General features: G+C 38.2%; 1 protein-coding gene across 2 annotated transcripts in view; it reads right to left on the bottom strand.

Annotated features, from left to right (window-relative positions):
* Nucleotides 1–13840, bottom strand: part of TMEM62 (transmembrane protein 62) — a 123289-nt gene that overhangs the window by 24267 nt on the left and 85182 nt on the right. For both annotated transcript variants that reach the window (XM_089686887.1, XM_089686888.1), the window contains 4 exons: nt 10907–11062; nt 8847–9006; nt 3590–3703; nt 3103–3187 (listed from right to left, as the gene is read on the bottom strand). In XM_089686887.1, coding sequence (XP_089543013.1) covers nt 3103–3187; nt 3590–3703; nt 8847–9006; nt 10907–11062 — 515 coding nt within the window. The remainder of the gene's footprint in view (nt 1–3102; nt 3188–3589; nt 3704–8846; nt 9007–10906; nt 11063–13840) is intronic.

Raw genomic sequence — 13840 nt, 5'->3', positions numbered from 1 at the left:
GCTCTCAGTCCATATTAAACATATCTGATCCTGGAAGGTGGGATGGAACTTCTTCTGTGAAACTCTGGCAAGTAAATGGTAAAACCCTGAATGAAAGTTTAAAAGGGATACAAGATAATGTGGGGAAAACTATGTTTGGAAAACTTCTTTTTTATTTTACACTTGTTGTCACCCCTGAATTTCATTCTGCAATACAAAAATTGCCGATCTCCTTGGGAAACAATACCTATATCTGTTGTGGTAAGATCTGTTACCCTTGGATACCGAGTAATGTCCAGGGCTGGTGCTATGTAGCCCAATTAGTGCCAATTATGGCAGCTATAGACCAAAAGGAACACCAGGTAAAAGCCAGTACATACCCAAAATACCAACTAACTCTGAGACAGAGAAGGGAAACCAAACAAGAAAAGGTAGATCTATTCTCTACAGGGGATAAGGTTTGGTCATGGTTCCCTACCTACACGGGATGGGGAATAACACTTATGAACAAAATAAATAATTACACAAACATTATTGATGACATACTGGAGAGGAACTCTAAGGACATAGGGTTGCTAAATACTGAGACCAGAGCTATTAGAAAACAGCTGGAGATGCAAGAATTAGCTATTGAAAGTATGAGTGCTGCTCTGACAGGTCTGTGTGAGATGACAGAGGATTATGAATGTTGTACTTGGATATATAATACCACAATGACTGTTCCAGATTATTATGAAATAATAAAGCAACACAGGGAACAGGTAGATGGTTTGATGGAAGAAGCTAGAGCTATAGGAAAAGATGGATGGACTCCTTTTGATTGGTTAGGATCAGGATTTGGTTCCATCTTTTCATGGATGAAAGGTATCGCGGTAAGCATAGTCATGATATTGTTTTTTGTTTTATCTTTATATCTATGTTTTAAATGCTCATTATATTGCATTGCTAGAGCTACCAAGCCGCAGAATACAAATGAAGGTTATCTAGCTATGTACAGAAAGATGAATGAAGTAAAGAATTGAGATCATGTTCATGATCTTAGAGGGGATTGAAAGAATCTAGATAACTTCCATTTTGTATTATGTACGCCATTTTAAGTATTAAGTATTAAGTTAGTTTTTTGTAGAGATATTAGAAGTTTAATGAAACTGTTTTCAGTTGTTCAAGGATGTATCAACAGAAGCTAACACGACCCTGACAATGTTTTTGTCTGTCTGTTTTCTCTAAAAGTTAGACAAAACAATTTGTACCAAGAAATGTATATGTCATGTTTCATGTAGTTAGCTCATGATGGAAAGTTACAAGTTACAGTTTTGAAACTCGCTCCCCCCCTCCCTTATTATTTTCTGTATCCTATATAATCTTATTAATGTCTAATAAACTTTGAACATCTCTGAACATAAGCTGTCGTGATTTCCGTGTTCAAGGGGTGTTCCCAGAATTCTGCTGATAAACCAGGAATCTCTCCACAGACCGGGGGTCTCTGAGGAGGAAAGAAAATCATTCCTTTCAGTTGCCAGATCAGCTTTGCAGGTTGGAGCCTTGTCATGGACCATTTTCTTTCATTTCCATCATAGATTTTCAATTGGATTAATGTCCACACTATTTGAAGGCCATGCCAGTGACATTATGGGGTTTATTTACTAAAGCTGGAGAGTCCAAAATCAGACTCCCTTCTGCATAGAAACCAATCAGCTTCTAACCTCAGCTTGTTCAATGAAGCTTTGGCAATGAAACCTGGAAGCTGATTGGTTTCTATGCAGAAGGGAGTCTGATTTTGGACTCTCCAGCTTTAGTAAATAAACCCCTATATGTCTTTCTTGAAGGAAAGTTTTCATGGCTTTTACCCTATGGCAAGATGCATTCATCACCAAACATCCTTTCAATTGATAGAATAAGAAAAGTGTCCAAAATCTTAATATAAACTTGTGCATTTATTGAATATTTACAGACTCATCTCCCCTGTGTTACCAGACATGTAACCCTATATCATCAATGATTGTTGAAATTTGCATGTTTCTTCAGGCAGTCGTCTTTTCTGTGGAACGGCACCGAACAAAAGTTCCAGCATCATCCCCCTGCCTAATGCAGATTGGTGATTAATCACTGAATATCACTTTCATCCAGTCATCCACAGTCCATGATTGCTTTTCTTTAGCCCACTGTAACCTTGCTTTTTTCTGTTTAGGTGTTAATGATGGTTTTCGTTTGGCTTTTCTATATGTAAATCCCATTTAGGTGATGTCTTACCGTTCGCTCACAGATATTGCCTCCAGTTTCTGCCCATCTGTTCCTCATTTGGTTTGTTGTGCATTTTCTCTTTTCAAGGCATATTGCTTTAAGTTTTCTATCTTGACGCTTTGATGTCTTCCTTGGTCTACCAGTATGCTTCTCTTTTGATTTTTACTTGGTCCAGATTTTAGACACAGCTGACTAAGAACAACCAACATCTTTTGCAACATTCCGTGATGATTTACTTCTTGAAGTTGTTTTATAATCCTCTCCTTTGTTTCAACTGACATCTCTGGTGTTGGAGCCATAATTCAGGTCAATCAGCTTGGTGCAATAGCTCACCAAGGTGTACAAGCACTCTTTTTTTTAACTGCAGGCTAAATAGCAGATGTAATCCAACGCAGAGATTTGTTTTAGAACTGCTAAGTACATGGTGATTCCATAATATTTTCCTCAGAATTGAGTGATTCCATAATTTTTTTCCTCTGCTTGATCTGCAAAAACAGTTGCAATCGACTACAGTTTTCTTTCTTTTTATTTTTCTAAGTGTTTCTAAGAAGGGTGGGATGTTAATGAAAATAGTTTTGAGGCATGGCTGTGATTGTTGTATTTTTTTCCTCTACACAATTAAACAATTAAATTAACATTTTCCAAGAGTGGTGATTCAATACTTTTTTTTTTTAAACAGTAAAGTATTGCATTTTAATCTAAACATTATGAGAAAGATATTACAACATGCTTAAGTTTCTCTCCTACAAGATTTTCTTTAATTACTGTATGGTTATAGGTTATCTTTTTACAGTATATGGTTCTATATGTTTTTTTTGTACCAGACAACAAAAGAATGACCCTCAATACAATCATGGAAGTATTAGCTTTGTTGACACATACCTGTTAGTGTTGGCCTCCTCTTTATTCTGAAAACAATAAGTACAAGGAGCTGACAGAGCACCAGGACAATAAATATCACCTGTGCCTGTGAAAGACAAAAAGACATATATTTAGAGTTTGGATTTGGAATCTGAAATTTAGATATATGTTTTAAAAATATGACTAAAACATTTTTGTTTTTATTTCAAGCTAAATCTGAATGGAATTTTTTTCTTGTTGAGCTTGGCCCTGCCTGTCAATAAGTGAATCCATCTTTAAAATATTCTTAGAGCATCCATGTTCAAAAGGACTAATGGGGAGACCAAGGAGTGAGGTAGTAAGACCAAGCTCACAAGTAAAGTTGCATACAATTTTAGGCAGATTGACAGATTGTTTCAATAGGCTGTTTCGCTGAAGGTATCTGATGCTTATATATTATTTTCAGTTTGACTTTAATTGACACATTTTGAGACAGGTTTGCTTTAAAGAAAGAACAAACCTAACTTACCACGATGTAGTGATCTGTAAGGAGAATTAGAGATGGAAACAGACTGAAGCTGACAGAAACATCATCTTCTAAGCTGAACAGATGGCTTCTGGTTTGTTTCCTTTCAGCAGCATCCTACGATACAAATGGTGAAGTGTTGATAAAATAAACCCTATGATTGCTGGCCACACAGAGCCTCCAATGCCACCAAAAGTTTGGCCCCAAAGTAATCATTTTGTACAAAAATTCAAAATGGATACAGATTTTTTTTTCTCTTTTTTATTTCCCTGAAAATTTAGTCTAGGGACAAACAGTTGGTCACTGAATCTTTATTACAACCGTGCTTGATCAGAACAACCTTTCCACTCAGAGACTGAGTCTCACCACTTATGTATAAGGTCAAACTATTCAAGTAAAGGTGGATGACTGCACACCGGTGGGTTATAAGAAAGCGTTCTGTATCTGAAACACGTTAAGGTGTTTTCTATGATGTTTTGACTATTATAACACTGAATAAAGTATCTGGATTTTCCATTACATGGGTGTGCAGTCATCCACCTTTACTTGAATAGTTACTCAGTGCTGAACCGGGCCTGCACTGGCTGTGGATTGGGGTTAACAAAAGGGAGACCGGCTTGAAGCAGTGTTACTACATATTTGTCAATAAAAACTCAAACTAAATTAGTTAGCAGGATAAAATATGTGTGGCCAATATTTGCCATAAAAGGGGTCTGTGTAATTATTGTGCTCATCATTGACCATTGTTTGTACCAACGCATTTTTAATCTGTAAAACGTATGAACAAACTGCCAGAATGCCTGCGTTAATAAAAGGATAAGTTCATCCAATATAAATTTGCAGAGAGAGTGAACCTTCTTTGATGGATGAAGGTTATTGTAAGACACACATTAATACAACTCTACAGTTACATGCATGTGCACGACTAATCTGTGAGGCTAAGTGTACAGTTACTATATGTATAACCTGTAGAAAGCTCTGTTCATCTCCTCACAAATCGTCACTGAGGTCTCTTATAGTTAATGCAGGAGAATGAGTGAGGATCTTGGCATTTCAGACGGCCCATGTTAAATGCACCTGAACATAAGACCATGCTGATGACCCAAGCAGTATTGCTATTATACCTTCAGAGACAGTGGAAGTGATCAGGCGGCTGAACCAGAAAGTACATCACCAGCTGAACAAAAGTAAACACACTCCCAGCTGCTAATGTGTTTAAAATCCCATTCTACCAGCCGCCGTTTATAAACAACGTCGGTAGACAAGTGGTTAAACATTAAATCCAGGGAAAAGGTTCAAGAAATCCATATCAAAAGGTACTGCATCAACCAATACAAACCACCATATACAAAATAACATAGCTGCTGTGCAAGTTCAGGCAGCAACTGCATGACTTCAATAGACCACTGATTCTTGAACCTCATGTTTAAGGCCACATTCACACCATGGTTTCAGTTTTTGTGCAGACGTTCTACAAGGGCACAATTGTTTTCTATGTGTCCTGTTCACACCAAGGCCTTGTGTTGATAGGAAAGTGCAGCATGCCTTTAGGGCCTTCAGCTCACATTCAAGGTTAATATGAGATGCTTTTCAGAGCATTTACAGTTAACTGACAGGAGCATCTGTCGAAACGATTCGATGCTCACTGAATGAAACTGGAAGGCCTGAACTTATCTCTACATAATGTTACATGGGCATGCTAGAAGCAATTTTGTTCTTTAAATTCTATTTTCATGGTTTCTGAACAAATATTCTAACAGTAGACATTCTCAGTTTCTTATAGGATACTTTCCCAGGATGTAAATTTTTTTTGGGGGGTATGGTGGTATCAGACAAAGAGGTAAGTACTGAACATGGTACCAATTTGCAAGATTAATTGTGGATTCATGTCTCGATTGAACAAAAGACAAAACTATTCACAAAGATTTTTTTTCCCCCCATGAACATATGGAAAAAAAAGAGTTCATATTAAAATTTACATTGCATATGGTGTTATTACTTGACAGGATTATTTTAACCAAAAATGTCAATTGTATTATTATTATTGCATGAAGTGAATACTTGCCTAATTAAGTAATTTGGGTTTACATTATTATATTCAATTTCCATATGTATATATATTTTAACTATATTAATTGGTTTTAGCAATTTATACATATTAGTATATATTTAGGATATTATGTTTTCAACATTATAAATAATTATTTTGAGTTTATTATATTACAACATCTGTATGCTACAGAAGAAGTTAGATAATTGAGAAATCTCAGTACAAATGACCTCAGCTAATGTCTGTATGTATACATACAGTGTGTGTGTATGTATGTATGTATGTATGTATATATATATATATATATATATATATATATATATATATATATATATATATATATATATATAATTTTTCTGCAGGCAATTTGCGATTGCCTTATATCTCCAACTAAACCGTTTAGCCTGATACTGGTTATTGTTAGCACTGGAGTTGATTTGAAATCATTTTCACTGCAGTATAAAATTATCTTCATTTCAATTATCGGAGGGTTGGATTATGCTCTTTGGAATATCCCCAAAGCGGATTTCAGCTACTAGTCAATGGTTTAGTTGGGCATATATGACAAAGTAGACAACTTAGTGAACATTTGTTCTTGACCTCAGATAGATTCTAAACTTATTGGATTTTCTGTGTATGTTATTCTAAATCATTTCATGCCAATGTAAACTTTAAGCTTTGAATATCTGGTTGTAAAGAGATCACATGGTCAATTTCCATATTCTTTGTCATATTCTGAGTCACAGTTTCATATGCTGTAATTTTTAGACAGTTGGTCCTATTTCATTAATATTTAATATTGCTGGTTTGAGCTTGTAACCATTATTACTGATTAGATCATTGAACTGTTATTTTGTTTTAATTACAGTCAGGTCCATAAATATTGGGACATCGACACAATTCTAACATTTTTGGCTCTATACACCACCACAATGGATTTTAAATGAAACGAACAAGATGTGCTTTAACTGCAGACTGTCAGCTTTAATTTGAGGGTATTTACATCCAAATCAGGTGAACGGTGTAGGAATTACAACAGTTTGCATATGTGCTTCCCACTTGTTAAGGGACCAAAAGTAATGGGACAATTGGCTTTTCAGCTGTTCCATGGCCAGGTGTGTGTTATTCCCTCATTATCCCAATTACATTGAGCAGATAAAAGGTCCAGAGTTCATTTCAAGTGTGCTATTTGCATTTGGAATCTGTTGCTGTCAACTCTCAAGATGAGATCCAAAGAGCTGTCACTATCAGTGAAGCAAGCCATCATTAGGCTGAAAAAACAAAACAAACCCATCAGAGAGATAGCAAAACATTAGGCGTGGCCAAAACAACTCTTTGGAACATTCTTAAAAAGAAGGAACGCACCGCTGAGCTCAGCAACACCAAAAGACCCGGAAGACCACGTTAAACAACTGTGGTGGATGACCGAAGAATTCTTTCCCTGGTGAAGAAAACACCCTTCACAACAGTTGGCCAGATCAAGAACACTCTCCAGGAGGTAGGTGTATGTGTGTCAAAGTCAACAATCAAGAGAAGACTTCACCAGAGTGAATACAGAGGGTTCACCACAAGATGGAAACCATTGGTGAGCCTCAAAAACAGGAAGGCCAGATTGGAGTTTGCCAAACGACATCTAAAAAAGCCTTCACAGTTCTGGAACAACATCCTATGGACAGATGAGACCAAGATCAACTTGTACCAGAGTGATGGGAAGAGAAGAGTATGGAGAAGGAAAGGAACTGCTCATGATCCTAAGCATACCACCTCATCAGTGAAGCATGGTGGTGGTAGTGTCATGGCGTGGGCATGTATGGCTGCCAATGGAACTGGTTCTCTTGTATTTATTGATGATGTGACTGCTGACAAAAGCAGCAGGATGAATTCTTTAGTGTTTCGGGAATATTATCTGCTCATATTCAGCCAAATGCTTCAGAACTCAGAATTGGACGCCGCTTCACAGTGCAGATGGACAATGACCCAAAGCATACTGCAAAAGCAACCAAAGAGTTTTTTTAAGGGAAAGAAGTGGAATGTTATGCAATGGCCAAGTCAATCACCTGACCTGAATCCGATTGACCATGCATTTCACTTGCTGAAGACAAAACTGAAGGGAAAATGCCCCAAGAACAAGCAGGAACGGAAGACAGTTGCAGTAGAGGCCTGGCAGAGCATCACCAGGGATGAAACCCAGCGTCTGGTGATGTCTATGCAATCCAGACTTCAGGCTGTAATTGACTGCAAAGGATTTGCAACCAAGTATTTAAAAGTGAAAGTTTGATTTATGATTATTATTCTGTCCCATTACTTTTGGTCCCTAAACAAGTGGGAGGCACATATGCAAACTGTTGTAATTCCTACACCATTCACCTTATTTGGATGTAAATACCCTCAAATTAAAGCTGGCAGTCTGCAGTTAAAGCAAATCTTTTTGCTTTCATTTCAAATCCATTGTGGTGGTGTATAGAGCCAAAAATGTTAGAATTGTGGCGATGTCCCAATATTTATGGACCTGACTGTATTATTTATCATCACCTATTATTTTTTAATTACCATTTTGCACTGATTTTATTACTAACAAATATATATTGTTGCACATTATTGCTTTTTATTTAATCTTCAGATTAGCACAAATAAAGAACTCGGATTATCAAATGATTTATGAAAATTAGTAGGCACTCTCCTTAATTCCAGATCCCTGCCTGTTTTCATAAATTATATGAAAATAAAGCTAAATAGAGCTAACATGACATCTGACACATCTAACCTGCATTTGACCTTGAAAGCTGCATCGACCTGCTTTGGGCCATTTCGCATTCCCACTGACTTGACAAAGACAAAATTTCATTGATAAAGGCCCTTAGTAAAATTAGAGCAAAAAATCTTCATCTCTCAAAAGGAAAAATTGCTAATTTCTGGAAATAGAAAATTAGATAGGTTCTACGTTCCTGTATAAGCCCGACCCTGATTTTTCTTTGTAGAGACATAAGCCTGGCCCTGATTTTTCTTTGCAGAGATATAGATTTTTTTTCTTTTTAGAGCAAAAAACTTCTCTCTCAAAAGTCAAGATTGCTCATTACTAAAAATAGAAAACGAGATATCCAGATTCCTGTATAAGTCTGGTCCTGATCAAATTTCTCTGCATTTTTAACAGTTGCTTCATTGTAGTTGTCAAATACAGTGCAGTAATTTTTTTTTTTTTTTGTGGTTTACCTTCACTTGGACTTTAATCTCATGTAGTCCAGTTATATATGCTTCAGCACTCCACTCCAACACGTACAAAGGACCAGAGGAATTCTCAGCATCTCCCAGTTCAATTCCATCTATGAACACCTTGACTGAGATGATGGGATCCGGGGAAAACACCAGAACTCTTAAAAAGAATAATGAATTAATTCTCTCAAGGGAAATATGTTGTATTCTTTACGGTTTCTTTTTAAGCTGAATATAGACTGTCCGAAAATCGGCTGGTTCAGCAGGAATTGGCTGATTTTCAGTCAGTGTGTACAGAAGTCTGACCTGCTATTGTGAAAGGGACATGCTAAAAAGCAGCATCTGATCAAGGCTTGCAGCCAATGGCTGGTGGAGCGGGGGGGTATATTCTGAATACAATAGCACAGTGGGGGAGATCGCCGCACCAATATTGCTTATGTTGGCACTTTGATCTGTCAATTTATTTTATTTTCAATACACTAGATATAACAAAAAAACTTGCAGTGTGTAGTTGGCTTTATATGAAAGTCTAAAAAAAAAAAAAAAACACACAATTTTAAAGTAGGAAGATATTAAATCCAGTATATCAATGTTTAGTGTTACAGTGGAGCTTTAAGAGAAATCTTTACTTTCCTTCCTCCCACATGACAGTGCTGGTTCTTGGACACAGTGCCAGAGCCATCACATGTAGGTGGAAAATATCTCTCAGTCCTGTGTAAGCTCTGAACATTATCAACTTGTAGAATTTTCTCCTTCTGTCAGCAAATGGGAGTGGTGGGTGTGCAAAGCAAAGTAAGCACAAGCTTTTGCAGAGGATACAAAGGAAAAATAAAAAGCACAGATCCTACCAGGTCCCACCTTTATATTTATATGACAAATGGGAGGGAGCACGCCACAAAAAAATTGTATCAGAAGAAACCTAAATAAAAAAATGGATTCTGCCTAATACCTCAACCCAGATCAAAGTTATATATCAGATTAACATAGATAAACTATGTCTAATGAAAAAAAGTTTAATACCGACAGATAGCATTGACTTACTAATTCCATTTATTAGTTAAAAACCAAAACACACTCAACAAACATCAACCCTATCCAAAACCTATGATTTGTAGTTGGGCTGAGATATGCACATGATATACAGAATGTGCTGGTCAACTAAGTCCAAATCCATGTGGATGCCTTTTACAACAACAGCCAGCTGTGCGAGGGAGGTTGACGGTCAGATAAGGTTGATTTGTGCTAATATACATCATTAGAATTCCCTTATAGAAGTTTGGGTTCCTCTTCCAGACCACATCCAGTTGTTCCCTGCAGTTTGGACTTTTGTGGCTACAATAAATATATCTAGCTTTGTCCATTTATGAAATTCTTCAAGTGATATTAAACCCAGGACGCTGCATTCACTGTGGGAATGTTTGTCCAGCATGTTGTGCATTTATCCATTTTTTGGCCACCATACCTATCCTTTTCTTTATTTTTTTTAGCTGTCCCTCTATCTCCTGAGAGATTCCTAGTAATTGAAATTTCTTAGACAGGAGTATACAATAAATTATATATATATATATATATATATATACACACACACACACATACACACACACACACACACAGTTTCAAGATATTCCATTGATCCTTAGACATGACTTTTGATATGTTTTTAAAGGGTTTGTCTATATGTTTAGTGTGTTTTGGTTTTTAACTAATAAATGGAATTAATAAATCAATGATATCTGTCAGTATTAAACTTTTTTTCACTAGATATACAGTTTATCTATGTTAATCTGATAAAGAACTTTGATCTGGGTTGAGGTATTGAGCAGAATCCATTTTTTATTTAGGTTTTTTCTTTTGCAGAGGAGAACTTTAAAAGGTACACCTGCTGCTTTTCACTGCACAGCCAAAGAACAGGTTAACTTTAATGACACTTATTGACTCTTAATTGTATTGATTAGTTTCTGCATTGTATGTACAATATCTTGTGCTCTCCCAGTTTACTCTGTATGAAACATTACTGACAGTAATCATCTTGTCATCCTTTCACAGAAAGCATCTGATACCTGATGTGTGTTGAGTGCTGGATGCGTTTCAAAGGCTCCACTGCCGGGTTTGTATACAGAGCAGATTTGGGGTTAGTAATGAGAATTGCAGGCCACTCATCATGTTGCAGGTCAATGAAGCTGAACAGGTCATGATCAAAGGCAAAGATCCGATATCTGGGCAAGAAAGACAACCACGCAGCTACATTATGCAGCCATAAAGATGATTTGTACAAAGAATGCTTTTACCTACAACAATAATCTCAGCACCATGCTCTTCTAGCCAGTAAAAGGGACCTAATTAAAGCCTATAACATTTTAGTTTCATAAACAGTTTCTTAAACAAATAAAGGGAGAAATTCCAAGTTCAATCAAAAGCAAGTACATCATATGACAGCAAAACTGCCATGACCAAAGCAGAATAAAATGCACAGGGCGTAAATGCATAACACACAATATTCAAAAGAATGAAAGCAACAGCATGTACTTGGGTACTGGAGAACACAGAGAACTGGTAATCAAAAAACAGGTGAACAGTAGCAGACATAGGTGAGAGAACCCCGAGGATCTCAAGACAAACCACCCACTCCCCTCCCTCTGGCATCTCAACCTCAATAGCAGGACCCCACAGAGAAGAAGTGCCAGGGGGCCCACCCCACACGCAGGAATCCCTGGGAAATACATCCATATAAACAGCCTTAAAGGGTGGGAGGGGGGGTGAGGGTGAAATTATAGGAGTCCATATGAACCCAGTAACAGGAAAGGTACAAGCCTAGAACATTTTACTAAAAACAGAATTCTTTATTCCCTGTGTAATGAGAAGAGGGGGAGGTGTTCTGTAGTTCTAAACACATTTTATCCTGGGTAACTTCGGGGATCACCCAAAAATATGTTACAATTACTCCAGGGTGGACTGTGTGTTACTGGTAAAATCACCAGGTATAATAAAAAGGAAAAATGCATGAAAAAAAAAGTATTGCAACCATCACATCTGAGGACTGGTAAATCGAAATCGAATACATCTTTATTCTTAGAGTTCGGTATTTTAATGTGTCTCTTTAAAAGCAGTACAGAATATAAATGACATCTGTATTTCATGGTGCTATATATTAAAATCAGAGCAGTGTGGTAAGGTGGTTGTCCAGCTATAATTTACCCCAGCTAAAACAACTTAGTTGAAAGAACCTGGTAAGTGATACCCTTTGCAATATATAAATAATTTATATATTCTTACCTAGACTGTGGAGCACATCCGAAAAAACCCCCCAAAAAAACGGAAGGGTGGGCTACAACATAGCAGCTAGAACTGCAGGAAGAACAAGGGTATAACAAACCTGCATAAATGCTCAGAGAACAGTAGCTTGTGGCTGAAGCTTGCATCAACTGAGGCTCGAACATCCACTTGGTAGAACACCACAACAAACAACCAGATGATGGCCTTGAAAATCAGCAATACAACTGTTCGATGCCCCAAAAAAAACCAGGAGATAGCTCTGGCAGAATTGGCTCTCTTAAAGTGGTAGTAAACAGAGTTTGGATTAAAGAAAAAAAAAATGGTCCCACAGTAGGGTAAAATACAGCTCCTTACATGTGAAAAGGATCCCTCCAGTGGCTCCCTGTCACCGCTGACAGGGAATCCATCTTCATCCAGTCTTCCTCCCTTGAATGGGAGAGGTGCGATGATATCATTCCCATGCATGCGTACTTCAGTCATGGCCACGCCACAGCTCTCTCAATGGGCAGCATGCTGTCCATTGAGAGCACAGGGCGCATGCGCAAGTGACGTCAATGGCTGCTTCACATGTAAAATATCTCCTAAACAGTGCATGTTTTGGAGATATTTACAGTACCTACAGGTAAGCCTTAATATAGGCTTACCTGAGAGTAAAGGGAGTTTACTCTCACTTCAAAAAAAGAGGGGAACCTTTTACTTAAGGGCATAGGCAGGAGTCCAGGGTGTTCTCTACAAAGGCCCACAGGCAGGACAAAGTCTTGTGAATACAGGCGGTTCCTTTCAGGTAGATCCCGACAGAGCTGACCAAATATAGGCAGTGTAGGGCAATTTCCTTGTTGAAGCAAGACATAAGGAAAGAAGGACAGATTAGAGCCTCATTAGAAGTCAATGGAGAAGACCACCTTAGGCAAAACGGAAGGTTTTGGTCTCAAAACCACCTAATTCCTGTGCAAAACAATAAAAGGCACCTTATGTAGCACCCTCCTAGTTAGCTAGGGGGAGCTCTAGTTCAATTGTTAGTTAGAAGAGCTGAATAGAAGCCTGGCTGTGATAGCTAGCAGGGTCAAATTAGGGTCAGAGCTGCGAGGCTCTGCAGACTAGCTCTCCGAGACTTCCCCCTGTTCTAGAACCTTGGAAAAAGATCTAGAAACAGTGGGAAGAGGAGAGGAGTGGCTAGTCTGTACTCTTGAAGGATCCTGGCCAAACCCTAACTTCTCCACTCCAAAAATGTGGGTGAAAGATGGAGAGGAAGTGAGGCTGGAGAGCATGAGTCTGGGAGGGGGCCCAGATGGGAGAGGGATTCACCCCCAGGCAAGAAGCTTGGAAGGAGGAAAGCTTAGGACTGCACCGTCCCCGAGGACCACCTGTGAGGCAGGGAAGGAGTGGCTCAGCTAGAAGGCCTGGTAGCAGCCACCAACCCACCAGTAACAAAGGAAAAGGACTGAGCGAGTAGACCTGCACCCCCTGGGCCAGACAGGGGAAGGAGCACTCTGGTGGAAAAAAAAGATTAGCTACTATCCGGGACGATCTTACTTTAAAGTGACAGGCATTGGATTCCCTGCTCAGGGATTCACCCAGAACAGCTAGATAAGGAGTATCTAGGGTCTGGACTAGTACAAACGGAGACGCTGGCAAGCTCTCCAAGAGGAGGATTTTTTGCTGTAAAAACTTGGATAAAGTTTCAGGAAGTTGTCCTCGGTTTCTCAGTTCCATTGGGCATC

The sequence above is a fragment of the Staurois parvus genome, unplaced genomic scaffold, assembly GCF_062004578.1.
Source record: "Staurois parvus isolate SC_StPar_1 unplaced genomic scaffold, SC_StPar_1.0 ptg000414l, whole genome shotgun sequence".
Classification (NCBI taxonomy): Eukaryota; Metazoa; Chordata; class Amphibia; order Anura; family Ranidae; genus Staurois; species Staurois parvus.
This window is presented reverse-complemented; position numbering and strand designations above follow the sequence as displayed.